Raw genomic sequence first — 13945 nt, 5'->3', positions numbered from 1 at the left:
TTGATTTGATTTTTGTTTGCAAGATTTTAACTAGAGTTATATTTTACTAAACTGACCTTGTTGATATTGATTTGAAACTCCAAATTTGACTACTATACTACTTTATTTAGTTATTTAATACCAAGGTAGAAAGGAAAAATTAAAATAAATTTTCTTAGTTTCATAAAAATGGACAAGTAAATTGAAACAACTATTTTTAATATGGGAGCCAAGTAATATGAAACGGAGAGTATAATTCTCATACCAAAATTAGACAAATTTTAAAAAGTGATTCTAAGTATATTTTTCTCAAAGTGCATTTGGGAAAAAACTACTTTTTTTTTTAGCTTCTGAAAACAACTTTTGTTATTCGCAAAAAATACTTATTTTTTTTCAAAAACTTGATTAGACACCTCATTTATTTTAGATAAGTACTTTCTTAAAAAAAACAAACAAAAAAAGAAAGATCAAACAAGTTATAAATACCCAAGACCTTCACATTTTACTTTTAGGACCATAAACCGTCTATAAATACCAACGCCTCAACATTTCATTTAATTCTATACATAATATTTTTCATCAATCATTTAATTTTTGTGAAATAATGAGTTAGGATATTTGAACATTTGCATTTAAATTAAAAATGAAATTTCATCTTATTTCATCTCAACTTTACTCTTTTTTTAATCGATTAAATGTGCAAATTGCATTGGATATATTTAATCAACTTATAAGTTGTTCAGACAAGTTTCTCAAAGGTAAAAAGTAATTATTTTTAAATTTTGATAATTAGTATTTATTTTTCCAAAATAAAGGTGTAATATATGCGCGTACATATTATATACGTAATCTCAAGTCAAAAACAATACGAATATGCTCATAATTGATTACATATCATAATTCATAACTATAATGTTATATTAATAAACTCCTTGATTATGTAATTCTATTTAAATTAATGTTTGTATATCACTTGCAATTCACTTTCAACACTAATAATAATAATAACAATAATATATAAGGTATTCATAATTCACAAATGCAAAAAAAAAAGGAGAGTGGTGTGTATGCACTTATTTCCACCAAGTGCAGATAGAGAGGATTTTGACATGCACTCGATATTCTCTTCAAGACAAAATAAATAAATAAAACGAAAATCATATATATACTTCAACACAAAAACACATCATATAGATGTATGAATTTTTAAATCTAGGAGAATAAAATTTTATTCTCTTGCACGTATTATTTTTTCTCCCAACAATAATAAACTGACAATGTAACAGTCCTTATAATCTTCCTATATAGCGAATAAAATAAAATTAAAGATACCTATGATAAAAAAAGTTAAATTTTTTTTTCAAATTCATTTTCTAACTCAGTTTCTCTCCTCAAAATAATACCTCTAGCTATCATCAGAGAACACGGTCTAACCTCGCCTCGTGATCTAGCATCTTCTATTCGAGTATCAATTTCTTTCAAACGACTTCTCAAGTACTCCAACTCCGTGCAAATCGCGCGCCTTCTATCACCACCACCACTAGACGATGATGCCATTTTTGCAGTTAATTAATCACTGAACAAAAAAAATATGAAAAAAATTTAATTATTTGTAATCGAATCTCTATAATGACACGAAGTTATAGAAATGTTTAATATATATATATATAAAGGATATTATTCTAATAGGAATAAATAATGGATGTCAAAAAAAAAGTGAAAAAATATAAGTAGCAAAAGAAAAAAACTAGTTAAATATGTAAATTATGATGAAAATAATATCAAGGCCTTGGGTATTTATAGAGGGTTTGTGATCCTAATTCACGAGTTATTAAAAAGCTATTAAAATAAATTTGAATTTTCAAGATATCAAAGAAATAAAAGAAAATACATTATCTTATCTATTTTTAGGACCTGTTTATAAAGTCACATTGGAATTAAAATAGGATGTAATGGAATTAAAATTGGATGTAATTGAATTTATTATACAGTTTGACCAATAAATAACAAAATTACTCTCTCTATTTATTTTTATTTATTACAATTTCACTTCTCCAGGTTAATTAACTAAACTTTAAAGTTAAGTTTAAGTATATTAATTTAATATTTTTAAATTAAAAATTTTAATGATAAAAAACTACACAAAAAATGCTATAAATTGCAATCCTTTACATATTAATATGGCAAAAAACATATATTGTAGTGAAAGTTCATGCAATTTGACCTCAAAAAGCGAAACAATGTCAAGTAAAAAATGAATGGAAGGAAAATAAAAGAACAAATAAAATACTTAAAACTTAGTAAGAGTTGCACGGATTGAGTTATGACCATTTTTGCCTATGTAAGCCCAAGTAACTTTTGGGTTGATCAAAATATATATATATATATAAGCACGGATTGAGTTATGACATGCATTTTTGCCTACGTAAGACCACGGACGGCTTAACAAATTTGGTGGTCTAAAGCCAATTCTTAATAAAAAATTTCAGATATATTCAATAAAGTTAACTCTTGTGTGCATCTTGTGTGGCGTACGTGCATATCGTGCACGTGCATCTTGGGTACATTTCGTGTGCCATACGTGCATTTTGTTGTCAGTTAATAAAAATATTAGAATCACATAGATATTATCGTTATAATTTGTGTGTGATGTAAATAAAATAATTAAATAACAAATAAAAAAAGAAGAAGAAGAAGCTAATAACACAACTCATAACACAATTTCACCAAGTTAATCGTTACATATAAAAGACGACTTTTAATCATTACTTAATGATAAATTTTATAAAATAATAATTAAAATAAATATTATATTTCAACAAATAAAAACATAAGACAGTATACTAATTGTTACTTTTTCCATCTATTTCTACATGTTCATTATTGATTTGACATATATATATTTTTTCAAAAATATATAAATGTAATTAATTTTATATTACTTTTTGAATATAATAAATTTAATACTTTAAAAAATATATCGAATAATGAATAATCATATTTAATAATAAGTATAAAATGAATATAAAATAGTAAAAAATTTATTATTTTTTAAAATTAAATAAATATTATTAAACATCTATTTTTAACCCTATATTGAACAAATAAAAATGAATGAATAAATAACAACCATCCAAATAAACTGTTAAATTCTGTTTTAACAGTTCACTTCTTAACACTGTTCACTTCTTGTTCAGCTCCCCACACACACTGACAACGTGAGATCTGTCTGATCTCATGTTGTAAGTACACTGTCTTTCAATGAACAAAAAAATATTTTGATCTCATTTTGGAAACTTGTAAAATTTTCATATATATTATATAAACATCAAAAAGAATGGGTGGATCTTTGATAAGTTCAAGGGCATTTGATTGGTATACAGGACAGATGATAATTATAGCTCTTTTGGTAATGGTGGGTTCTTTTTATACTGGTACACTTTTTGGCAAAAACTCATCTCTCTATGCCACTCAAGAACAACAACAACAGCAGCAAGAAAGTCTTAGTGTTGATTCCAATGGCAGTACTTCAGAGTTATCCAATGGTTAGTCCTCTTTGTTTGTCTTCTTAAAGAATTTTAGGTGTTTGAGTGTATTTATTGTTATAACTGTGGTGTCCGAGCCAGGTTGCCTGTAACACCGAGTCCCACATCGACAAAACACAAGAAGGATGCGGGTATATGAGTAAGCAAGCCTTACTCTCTAGTGATGAGTTTTAATCTCATTCGGTGGGGCAAACCTCGGCGAGGACACTGAGTCCATAAGTGGGTGTTACAAGTTACGAATATAAGGAGTCCCATATCGGCAAAACACACAGGAGGATGCGTTATAAAGCCGTGCGGGCCTGGGCCAAAGCAGACAATATCACTAGCGGGTTGAACAGTTACAGGGGTTTCTCGGGCCTTGATGGTTCGGGAAGCCTGTTGCGACCAGGGCCTCGGCTTGGGTCATGACATTGCCTTGACTGAATGGGCCCAAAGCAGACAATATCACTAGCTGGTTGGGCAGTTATAGGGGTTTATCTGGCCTTGATGGTTTGGGATGTCCGTCGCAGTCAGGGCCTCGGCTCGAGTTTCTCGGGCATTGATGGTTCGGGATGCCCATCGTGACCAGGGCCTCGGCTTGGGTCATGACATTGCCTTGACTGAATGGGCCCAAAGCGGAAATATCACTAGCTGGTTGGGCCGTTATAGGGGTTTATCGGGACATTGCCTTGATTGAATAGGCGGGATACTTGCCACCTCACACCAGCAATAGGATAAATAAGAGGTAACTCTGTCCACTAAGGCTAAATCTAGGATAGATGGAAGAATCATCTATTGTTTAGAGTATTTTTTAGGGCAAACAACATAAATCCCGACAGTTTGGAGATTAACTACAGAAAATCCCGATATTTTACATAATTACTGAAAATCCCGATTTTAGGTCTGTTGAGATACATAATTAGCTCCCAATACATCCGGCGAAGATACGTTTTTTCTTTGTAAAGACACATAATTAGCTTCCGATACATTTTTTCTGATCTTGGGTTTGTCGAGATACATAATTAGCTCCCGATACATCTAATAAAGATACATAATTAGTTAGGATTTTTGTAGTTACTTCGTAAGGATGGGGATTTGTGTAAGTATGATAAGGTGTATGTAATGTTGTTTTTCCTATTTTTTAACTTATTGGTTATAAGCTGGAGTGTTGGAGTGATGGTAAAGTTGTCTTTTTTGTCTGTGAAATTGGCCAAGAATCAGGGTGGGGTGTTCCATGTTACACCCTTTGGGGTTGTGGTTCATTTACCGGACCTTGATTGAATGCAAGATGCTTCGTGTACTGGGGTGCTAAGTTGCTCGAACTCTTCAAAAATGTCTACGGGTGCGTGTCGGATCCTCCAAAAATAGTGTATTTTTGAAGGATCTGACACGGGTGCGGCAACGTTTTTCGAGAGTCCGAGCAACTTAGCTGGGGTGCGATTTTTAATTATGTCATAAAGTGAAGGTAGTCTTAGAGCAATGGTGAAGTTGTCTTCTTGTGGTGAAATTGGCTGGCGGGATGCTTATATCATATCCTTTGGGGTTGCGACCCTTTCCTGGATCCTGATGGAACGTGGGATTTTCATGTACTGAACTGCACTTTTTAATTATGTTATAAAATGAAGGGAGTCTTAGAGCAATGTAAAGTTGTCTTCTTGCTGTGAAATCGGCCTCGCATAAGGATGGGATGCCTATGTCACACACCTTGGGGTTTGGTTCCTTTCTAAGACCCTGATTGAAGGTGGGATGCTTCGTTTACTTGGCTATGCTTTTCAATTATGTCATGAAATAGTACTAGTATAAATTGGAAATGTATGGACTTTCTGGTAATGAGGGTCACTAACACGACTAAGATTTGATAATCAAAGGAAATGGAGTTGCTTTTCCTGGTCGATTCAAGTCATGTTGCCTCTACGTGTTCAGGTCTACCTTTTCTAATTATGTCGTAAAATAGTACTGGTGTAAATTGTAAATGTGTGGACTTTCTAGTAAACGAGGGTCAGTAACATGATAAAGATTTGATAATCAAGGAAATGGAGTTTCTTCTCTTGGTCGATTCAAGTTGTGTTGCTTATGAAAGATTTGAAGTAATTTAATGTCTTTTCGCAATGCAACCGGCTACCCAGTGTATGTGGTTTGTGGCGAGGCCAGGGCTGAAAGCATGAAAACTAAATGATTTTGAGTTCCTTATGGGAGTCGTAGTGTTTGCTGCAAAAAAGTTGTTGAATTTTTCTTCAAGGAGGGTAAAACTAGATGAAAAAATGATAACTTTCTTTTGTTGAAAATGATAGCTGGCGCTGTTTATGTTTGTGCTGGAGCAAGGTAGAAACCCAATGGATAAAGAATGATACTTTGTATTGTTATCGACGGCGTGTGACTTATTTGGGTAATTTGGGTTGTTACAAGAGGTTTTAGTTTAGTAATTGTGTCCGTTTTGCTCTTCTTGGGCTTTAGATGAATATATCTTTCCGTTGAATCTGGTCTTTATGTTGTGCATGGGCAAACCTGTTTTTTCTTTAGGCCTATCATCCTATCATCATTGGCATTGTTCCGATTACTCTTGAATGGTTGGTTCTTTTTAGAAATAAATACATGGTTACTTAGTGAAAGCGGACGCTTTAATCCTTCAACAAGCACAGAATTCATTGGGCAGTGCAATGGAGTATAGGTTCACTGGCTTCTACTTTGTCAAATAGGTTTGGTAGACATTTGAAACTTTGACAAGCGCGTTGCAGTAATTAGACAATGTCCATAAGAGGAGGCCTAAATGCTCGTAAATAATGTATGTCATAATATGTCGCAAAGTAACCTTAACCCTCTTAAGGTTCAAACACCTAGTTCATCATCGGGCCGGAAAGGTTGAGAGTGCATTTTTTGTCCAAAGGGAATCAGCATGAAGTCACAATGTCCTTGGGTGTATCCTATGGAGCAGTTTTAGGTATATCAGTTTCAAAAATCCTGAATTGGCAGTATTGCTTTCTTAGATCCAATTTAGGTAAATATTATCCCATTTAATTCATCCAACAACTCCACTATGTCGTGTAGTAAAATTGTTCTTGACTTCTTGACTATTAACTCTTTAGTCCCGCTCATCCTTCAACGATCATCTTTATTTTCAAGCATCACTACTTATCCTCGAGAACTCCCTCTTGAAACTGAGATGCATTCTGTTAGGTGGTCAACGTGCGTCCATGTGCATTTGTGTTCTGTCTTTTCTTTTACCATTGTACTATCATAAAATTTGTCACTCTCACCCTCGGTGTCAGTTTCCCTATGCTGCGAATATCAGTCCGTAATTGGTTGAACTTTGAGCTCTCTTTTCTCTGGTTGCTTTCACTGGCTTCCTGTTATTGGAATTTCTGATCCGTATACATGCAGGCAGAGTACACGTGGTTCCTATTTGTATAGAAGATTGGTTTTGTCATTTGTAGAGAATGATATCTTACTGTAGATTCTCTACTTTTTGCTGTACGGGAGATTCCCATTATCGATAAAACTATACTTGACTTGGAAAAAATAATATGCATGCAGGTATTCTGAAGTTCACGAACAAGATTGCTCTTTCTTATCGGGTGGTACCTCTCACGATCCCTGAAACCGTGATAAATGTATGTCCTCTGAAATTTAATGAGTATATCCCATGTCATGACATTTCTTACGTTGAAGAGTTGATGCCAAATTTAGATCTTTCAAGGAAAGAAGAGCTAGAGAGGCATTGCCCTCCACTTGACAGGCGCTTGTTTTGTTTGGTTGCACCTCCAGTTGATTATAAGATACCAATAAGGTGGCCAACTAGCAGGGATTATGTGTGGCGGAGTAATATAAACCATACACGTCTTGCGGAGGTAAAAGGAGGACAAAATTGGGTACATGAGAAGGATCAACTTTGGTGGTTTCCAGGCGGCGGAACTCATTTTAAGCACGGAGCTACGGAATATATTGAGAGGTATGCTGTCTACTTTTATTTCACTTCTACCGTCTCTGTCATTATTGGAGTTGCAGCTTGTTGATAATTCCATGAAAATCGATTTGAAACAATGAAAGCTGCCGTAAAGCAATTTAATGAAGCCAATTTATGTTGTACTAGATGATCCATTAACTTACTAAGAACGGTGAAAATCAATCCTTAATGCTGCCATTCTTCTATGTAGCGGATGTACTTGATTCATTTATTCTTTGCAGGTTAGGAAATATGACTACTAACGAGACAGGTGACCTACGTGCAGCAGGGGTATATCAAGTGCTCGATGTTGGTTGTGGGGTTGCTAGTCTCTCTGCTTATCTTCTTCCACTTAATATAGAAACACTGTCTTTTGCTCCTAAAGATGGTCATGAAAATCAAATTCAATTTGCTTTGGAATGAGGAATCGGTGCTATGATATCTGCTATAGCTACGAAGCAGCTACCATATCCAAGTAACTCTTTTGACATGGTCCATTGTTCGAGATGTCGAGTTGATTGGCATGAGAATGGTGAGTATTTCTTTCATTGAACATGCAAACCTTATATGCTTAAATGTAATTGACCTAGATGTAATAGCTTTACATTAAATAAGGGAATTGTATCTAATTATTTGGTCTTCTACATCATGTATGTTAATAGTACATAAATTTGCAAAATTCAATGAACTTAATGTTGTGCGAGAATCTACAAGGCCTTAGATATCATCCCATTACGGACTTGTTCTTATTCTTTCTATATTAAGTAAACTTTACTCCAGAAACTCTCGTGACAACTTAACTGTTATATCGGAGTTTCTAACTATGAATATGATTCTGGTTCGTTAAGGTAATAGACGGAGATTATATAAGGTAGTCTTTTCATTATATGATGCCCATGCATGTCACGTAAATACGCTATTATTGTTTTACAATGCCAAAACGTATTTTTCATCTTGGTGTGCGTGCAGATGGTATTCTACTCAAAGAACTGCATCGCATATTAAGACCAAATGGATATTTTATCTATTCAGCTCCTCCTGCCTATAGAAAGGATAAGGATTTTCCGGAGATATGGGACAAATTAGTAAAGCTGACTTCCAGAATGTGCTGGAAGCTTACGGCACAGAAAGTTCAGACAGCTATATGGGTTAAGCAAGAAAATAATTCATGTCTTCAGCATAATGCTCAGGAGAAACTTGTAAACTTATGTGATTCCGAGGATGATTTGAAGCCATCGTGGAAAACACCTCTGAGGAACTGTGTTACACTTAGTGACGCTTCATCTTCTTTGAAGAAACTACCTCCTCGACCACAGCGTCTTTCAGAGTATTCACAAAGCCTCAGTCGGATAGGTTGGTCAATTCTCTTCCTTGGTATAGTTGTATATAATGAATTGTCATCTCTTAGCTCTGAAATCTATTGTAGTGAATATATCCCTCATGCCCGTACACACAGTAAGAAAATTAGATCACCTACAGTGTTGTGAGCTTGTTTCTTCAAGATAGGATAATCGTTTACTGAAGATAGGATTCCAGCTAGTGTTGGCTTCCTACAGGCCCGTAGATGCACCTCATGGATCACGTGCTTTACAATTACATCTGTCGTACGCCTCTTCCTTTGAAAAACAATTTGATTCCGCTCTTGCCAAACTTGATAAACACCGCCGCTAGTGTTATTTTTTTCTCCTCAGCTATTAATATTACTTCGTTTTAGCCAGTTTCTCACCTGTTAGTGTTGTTATAACCTCTAAAATATCATTTCTAGCCTAACATGCTTATATTATGCTTAACGATAATTGAAGTTGTTGCTCCATTTGACACAGAACTAAGACGATACTTGTTCCTTTTTGGGGTTTTGTACAAGGAAGCTTTACGGAGATTGTCCTTTCATCTTCTAGGAAGTTTCATGTGTCTGACGAGCTCAAATCAATTTCTTGCAGGTATAGATCGTGAAAAGTTCTTGGCAGATACAATCTATTGGCAAGATCAAGTTCGTCATTACTGGCGATTGATGAATATTGAGGAGAAAGAAATACGTAATGTAATGGACATGAGCGCTTTCCTTGGTGGATTTGCTGTTGGTTTAAGTACATGGCCTGTCTGGGTGATGAATGTAGTTCCTGTAACCATGAATAACACCCTGTCTGCCGTTTATGGCCGGGGTCTTACAGGCGTTTTTCACGACTGGTAGACTATTAATTTATTGTACCTTTACCTATATGCACTCATCTGATTTGCAAAGGCCATAACGAATATCTGCTCGAATTTGTAGGTGTGAGCCATTCTCCACATATCCCCGCACTTACGATTTGTTGCATGCCAATCATGTTCTTTCTCACTATAAAAATCGTGACGAAGGTTGTTTAACTGAAGATATCATGCTGGAGATGGACCGTGTTCTACGACCTCAGGTAAGGGGTTTCATTTCGATTTGACTCTTCAGAGACTAAATAGTTAATCAATTGATAAACCGAAAGCTTCGACAAAATTGACTTTATTGCCACGTCTGTTGAAAAGAGCACCCTTCATGAAAATGCAATGAGTACTGGTCACCAGGCATTTGAGGCCCGGTCGGACCAAGTTTGGGGACCGAGTTTGAAAACTCAATGGTCTAAAACACAGGCAAAACACATGAAATCCTGAATTCCTATTTCGTGGTCCCACACCGATAAAAATGAGACGCCGTACATTAAAATGCAATGAGTACTGGTCACCAGGCTTGCGATGTGTTGTGATGAGAGTTTGTGTGATCATTCATAGAAATTTTTTTTTTTAGAGGCGCGAAAAGATGTTCCATTGTAAGAGGTGGGGTTGCATAGAACTCTTCGGACTGGCAAAGTTTCTTATTGACTAATTTATGCTTAGAAGAATGGACTCCCTTGCAATGTATGAGACGCGACATATTTATGTCAACTAAATTGAGCTAAACATGATCCAGCTTGGTTATCCATTTAGCATGCGTGACATGTGAAATCCCTGTCATCCATCCCCTTGTTTACTATCCTTTATCTTGAGCCGAGGGTCTATCGGAAACAGCCTCTCTACTTCTTCGGAGGTAGCGGTATGGACTGCGTACATCTTACCCTCCCCAGACCCCACGCTGTGGGAATACACTGGGTTTGTTGTTGTTGTTATTGTTGTTGTTGACATGTGAAATCCCTAGAGCATATATTCATTCATGCATGTTTCCTGAAGTTTCAACTGCGAACAAAAGTTAAGGTTGTCGAGTGACATGCAGGGATTCATCATTATCCGAGATGAAGAGCCCATCATATCGAGAATACAAGCTCTTGCTCCGAAGTTTCTCTGGGATGTCCAGCTACATTTGCTAGAGAACCACGAGAAAAAAACGGAGCTGGTCTTATTTTGCAGGAAAAGGTTTTGGGCTATTGTCTGAGGTAGTTTTGCTCGTGATTGTTAGTCGAAAGGCAAATGTTGAATTTATCTCAGTTCTTAGGGTAACGTTTTCCTAAGCTGGGGTCTATCGGAAACAACCTCTCTACTTCATCTGAGGTAGTGGTATGGTCTGCGTACACTCTACCCTCCCCAGAACCCACTATGTGGGAATACACTGGGTATGTTGTTGTTGTCTTAGGGTAACGTTTTCATTTCCTCAGCATGTTTCTGCCGTAAACTAAAAAAACATATAGTGCTCGTTTGATAAGAGTATTACATACTATCTTCTGGAAAGTTTCAATGTCCCCCCTATGCGGTTCACTACAATCTTTTCCGACAGCTCATGACTCACCTTAAATCGACTGAATGCCACACGGAGGTAGAAGTGAACTTCTTTTCCCGGAGTAGAAGCAATGACGGTATCTAAGGAAGAAGCATATCCACTATATCTGTGTAACTTATTCGCGGATAGGTAAATTCATTTGTGTTTCATAGTTAATGTTTTCGTTTTTATCAGTTTGCAGGAAAGCTAACATGTAGTTCTTAAACTTGTAATTGTTGTATACATGAAAGAACAAACACACTACTGTAACATAAAGAACTGAGTTTTGCCATATAGCTCTTCATTTTTCTCTTGTTCTTTAATATATTGTTCGGACTCTTCAAAGTTGTCGACAAAAGTATGTCAAATCTTTAAAAAGTTGGTCATTTTGAAAGGATCTTAAACAGATACAACATTTTTAGAGAGTCAGACATGTGATCGAGATCAACTTTTCGCATTTGGGGGAGAACCAACTAGCTCTAGGTTCGAGTAACACTTCACACTTAATCACTTGTTTGGAATTGATCGAGTAGTACTTATATTTTTAGTCAGTTAACACGCATTTTGACTAGTCTACTAGATACCTATCGTCTTTCACCAATATAAACACGGTCAAGGAAGATTCGTATAATCAATCATAACTTATTTGAGAAGGAAATGTAGTTATACTTGTAATCATCAATGATTTCAAACTCTTAACATATCATGATTTTCACTCATATCATTGATCGTTGAACTACACATGCTCCTCGTATAAACAGTCTCTCTCTCTACCTTATGAAATAAGGTTATGTATACACCATCTTTTCGAAAACTCACATATGGAATAACATCCATGAAAATAGCAACAACCAATTAAATTATTAAAGTACTATATATTTTAAAGTTCCTAGCAACTAGTGCCAATATATAGGGACAAGATTTATAACAAAGAAAAGAACATTAATTATAAATGAAGCTATTGACATGACAATACAACCCCATGCTTGTGGGTCAATTGACCCACTCTCTTCACACATCTTAACTCTCCTTGCCTCATTCCATTATAATCTCTTTCGTCGAAAAATTATACTCTAAATATATATATATATATCCTCAACTTGACACCTATAAGTACAACAACAACAATAATAATATAATCAATGTATTGAACTATGGCGTTCTATTATTTTTTGAATCTCCTTAAATGAATTTCTGACTCCGATTTTGGTGGGCCCCACTTGTTCACACCTTATCTCCTTGCCAGACTTCTGCTACTTCCTTCTGCTAGAATACCTATGGTCCCTTTGACTCTTATCACTTTGTGATATTTATTATATTGGCTAAATAATTTCTTCGACTATAGTATAGCAAATAAACTGGTCCTGCTTTTTTGTTTCTGGGTTTTAAGGTTATCTTTCTTTTGCATCTTTTATTGGCTCTTCTTCTTTAATAGTTAAGGAAGGGGTGGGGGGTGGCCACATATACGACAAGTTCGGTGGTCAGTTGAACATCCTTCGTTGAAGATTAACTATGTCATAAATAAAATATTGTATAAAGTACCTTTGGCGAAATTTACTGTAACGCACCTCAACCTTGCGAGGGTCCTATGACCCTCCTCGACTATTTATTACTGTATTTCTTTGGCATATACTTGTCCAGCTGGACCACTTCAAATCCTTACACGTTAAGTGTGCGTGTATTTACGTAGTGGTCCAGCTGGGCAAATATATGTCATAGAAATACGGTAATAAATAGTCGAGGGGGGTCATAGGACCCCCGCAAAGTTGAGGCGTGTTACAATAAATTTCGCCAAAATTTAGATTATTTCAAACCTTTTTCTCAAGTATATAGGTCAAAAACTATTTTCATATATACATATATATCGAAGCTTGAACATTCCAAACGAAATTTCTAGAGGGTGGGGTGGGGGGTGGGGTGAAAATGAGGGTTGCTCGTGTGCATGCAGGCACATGAGTACGTACAAGTAACCACGTAGAAGTACTAATACCATTTTACATGATATTTCAACATCATATATGTATGGGCCTTATTAGTTGGTTCTTTTTTGGAAAAATTAATCGACGTGACAAAATATTTAAATTGTATTTTTGATATATAGTTGCATTTTAAAAAGATTATGAAATGTAGTTATATTTTGGATTCTATAGCAATTAATATACACACACGTTTATAGAGAAAAACATCTTTTCCTCTGAACTTGTCCTTCAAACTCACTGTATCACTTAAACTTAATTTTCGTTTATTTATCCCCTTAACTTCTTTAAAGTGTATTTGTTTGACCCCTAAAACTGACGTGACATTTTCTAAAAAAAAGGGGCGCGTTTATTTATTAAAAAAATAATTTCAGTAATCTTATATTTAAAATATAATTAAAAAAAAAATGAACATTTTTTTCTTCTTTCTTCTTCAAATCATCATCATCAACAATACTCAAACCTCCATTAACAATCTTAATTTTTTTTCACTTTCCTCCATTAACAACACCGCCCAAGAACAACACTTTCCTTTAATTTTTTTCACTTTCTTCCATTAACACCATCCAAGAACAAACATGAAAACACTATTAAATAACTTTCTCCATTGAACACCATCTCAACCTTCAATCCAACTCCCTCAAAATTTAGATAAAAATTAAATTAAATTGATGATTTTGTTTTTGAATCACTTATCATCAATGAGATTTCTTTTAAGTTTTACTTTTGAATTTTTTGTCAATAAGACAATTTTTAAAAAGTTAATTTTAACTTGATGAAAGTATTTTTGTGTTTGAATAAGAAAGAA

At 34.9% G+C, this 13945-nt stretch overlaps 1 protein-coding gene across 1 annotated transcript; it reads left to right on the top strand.

Annotated features, from left to right (window-relative positions):
• Positions 1-3130: 3130 nt before the first annotated feature.
• LOC107843897 (probable methyltransferase PMT6) lies at positions 3131-11484 on the top strand. The gene is given in 8 exon segments (XM_016688311.2): positions 3131-3524; positions 7035-7449; positions 7686-7975; positions 8413-8796; positions 9384-9630; positions 9716-9854; positions 10682-10841; positions 11180-11484. Coding segments are annotated over 7 exon segments (1842 nt in total). The 5' UTR covers positions 3131-3316; the 3' UTR covers position 10841; positions 11180-11484.
• The last annotated feature ends 2461 nt before the right edge of the window (positions 11485-13945 follow it).

The sequence above is a fragment of the Capsicum annuum genome, chromosome 10 (genome assembly GCF_002878395.1).
Source record: "Capsicum annuum cultivar UCD-10X-F1 chromosome 10, UCD10Xv1.1, whole genome shotgun sequence".
NCBI classification, from domain to species: Eukaryota; Viridiplantae; Streptophyta; class Magnoliopsida; order Solanales; family Solanaceae; genus Capsicum; species Capsicum annuum.
Note: the sequence above shows the minus strand (reverse complement) of the source record. Positions and strands in the feature narration are given on the sequence as shown.